General features: G+C 46.0%; 1 protein-coding gene across 1 annotated transcript in view; it reads right to left on the minus strand.

The window, feature by feature from the left end:
- LOC106524676 (nuclear receptor subfamily 4 group A member 2) overlaps nucleotides 1–2,287 on the minus strand; it is a 9,419-nt gene extending 7,132 nt beyond the window's left edge. The window contains exons 1-2 of the mRNA XM_014018578.1: nucleotides 1,948–2,287; nucleotides 1,109–1,872 (exon numbers count right to left, since the gene is read on the minus strand). Coding sequence (XP_013874032.1) covers nucleotides 1,109–1,867 — 759 coding nt within the window. The 5' untranslated portion in view covers nucleotides 1,868–1,872; nucleotides 1,948–2,287. The remainder of the gene's footprint in view (nucleotides 1–1,108; nucleotides 1,873–1,947) is intronic.
- Nucleotides 2,288–2,293: the final 6 nt, after the last annotated feature.

Below are 2,293 nucleotides of genomic sequence, written 5' to 3' on the forward strand. Positions count from 1 at the left end.
ATATATATGTATGTATAAACTTTTAAACCTCTGTTAATTTGTTGTTACATAATTTTTTTGGAGGCATACTGAACATATAGAAGATTATGCCAAACTTGACAATAAGCTGTTAAATGACTGCTATTTTGTAAGCAACTTGTATTTTACTGCATTTTGTACCAAGCAGTCAGCATAAATCTTTTCATCTTTTACATTTTTAGTTAGATACAATTATTTTAGCAAAGTTTAATTTTACCATTTTGACTAATTTTGTGGTTTGAGTTTAACTGACAATAATTTAAATTTGTCAAACTCATTTAACTAAAAATTACATAAAATAGGGAGCAATTCAAGAAATCTGATTTAATTGCGTAAAATAAGGTCAAATTTAACCAACTAAGAAATTGCAAGTGTAAAAATTGTGTTGAATCTTACCTGAAGTGTAAATTTAGCTGTTACAATTAGTTGTTTTTACTCAAAATCATTAGTTACACTCAAAATAAGAGCAATCTGCACTCTAAAAATGAAATGTTGGATTTACTTAACCACGTTATGTGACCTGGTTCCACTTAACTGAGTTGAGTAAATTCAAAGCAACATACTCATGTTCTTTGTTTTAAAAACTGGTATATTACTTTGAATTTACTCAACTCAGTTAAGTGGAACCAGGTAACATAACATGGTTAAAGTAAATCCAACATTTCATTTTTTACAGTGTGTTGTTACACTGATTTGACTAACTTTAACAGTTTTTTTTAACAGTGATTTGTTCCTTAATTGCTTCTGAGGGTTTCATTTAAAGGAAAGTGAAACAAGAGGCAGCTCCACTGCTCTGAGAGGAATTCAACAGGCAGACAGGGCAGCTGTGGGTAAATACACAGTCGTGGTCTTTCATAATTTGGAGAATCAGCCCCCCGGGAGAATCCTGGGACTTTATTTACTCTGAAGAAATCAGGAGGTCAAAACGTGATTCTGTGGTAAAAGGTTCAGTTAGCAGGACAAGTTTCCTTTTGTCATTGAAGCCATTTGAAATAGAGATGGAATTTCTTGTACAGAAAACTTATCATAATGATTTGTTTGAATAAAATGTGCAGTTGCCTCAGTATAGTGATGCAGGTGAGTGCAGCACCTTGAAGAAACCCTTGCAGCCCTCGCACGTGCGCACACCGTAGTGCTGGCAGGCTGCGTTGTCCCCGCACACCGCGCACAGCCCCTCCGCGCTCAGCGACCCCCGGCCTGAGCACGTCTCCATGAAGTGCGCACCGTGCGCAAGGTGGAAGGGCCGACGAATTAAGCCCACCCCGGGCTGGTCTAGCTGCTGGTGATGGTTGTGGTGGTGGTGGCGCGCGTCCAGGTTCACGGACACGTGGAGAGATCCGTCCAGCTTCATCTGGCAGGTGGACAGAGTCTGAGCGCCGTGCTGAGCAGCTTGTTTCAGAGAGAAGAGCGAAAACCTGGAGAGCGCGTTCTTGCGGTGCGCCGCGGCCAGATAGTCCTGCCGGAGACCGTACAAAGATCCGGGTTCGTCCCAGAGGTGTCCCGGGGGAGGCTGGAAGTTCGTGATGGAACCGTGCGGGGGGTAATACACCGAGGGAGGGGAGATCAGCTCATCCGACGGCGGGTACCGCGCCGGACACCCGTCCTCCACCTTGACGCACGGCAGCTCCCCCTGGACCTGCATCTGGAAGAGACAGGGCGGCTTCACGTCGAACCCCGCGCCGTAAGCGTCCGGCAGGGGAGCGAAGCCGGGCCCGGCCGCGGACACCTCGCTGTTCGTTAGATCCATGCTGAACTTGACGAACTCCGGGGTGAGGAAGTCGCAGCTGCGCTCTCCGGCGGCGCTGGCGCCAGGTGGAGAGGAGGCGCACTGGGTCTGGACGCACGGCATGCTCACTGCAAACAACACAAGCCATCCATCAGAATGTCCTTACGTTCTTACACACAAACGAACATCAGAGGAGAATTTACCTTTCAGTTTCAAAGGGGTGTTCTCCTCTTGAATTTGCCTGTTTGCCCGCAGAAGGTTGGCCAGCTTTACCTTCACATTTATTCACCAAATTCATCTACTGTAGAATTTAAAATACCTCAAACTCCTATCTAGAGCAAAACGATTGATAATAATCCCATTTCCAATCAATTTTCGGCTTCTTCCTCCACTGTCTGCCCGCAGACTGGCTGCTGGAGTCACCGACAATGTGCTTTTGTTTACGCGGTGCGCAGTTTTGTGCCAAACCCCTTTACGCACAGACGGAGGGTGGCGCGCTGCCGCTGGTGTGTGTGTGTGTGTGTGTGTGTGTGTGTGTGTGTGTGTGTG

This window comes from Austrofundulus limnaeus, unplaced genomic scaffold (assembly GCF_001266775.1).
Source record: "Austrofundulus limnaeus strain Quisiro unplaced genomic scaffold, Austrofundulus_limnaeus-1.0 Scaffold196, whole genome shotgun sequence".
In the NCBI taxonomy this organism is placed as follows: Eukaryota; Metazoa; Chordata; class Actinopteri; order Cyprinodontiformes; family Rivulidae; genus Austrofundulus; species Austrofundulus limnaeus.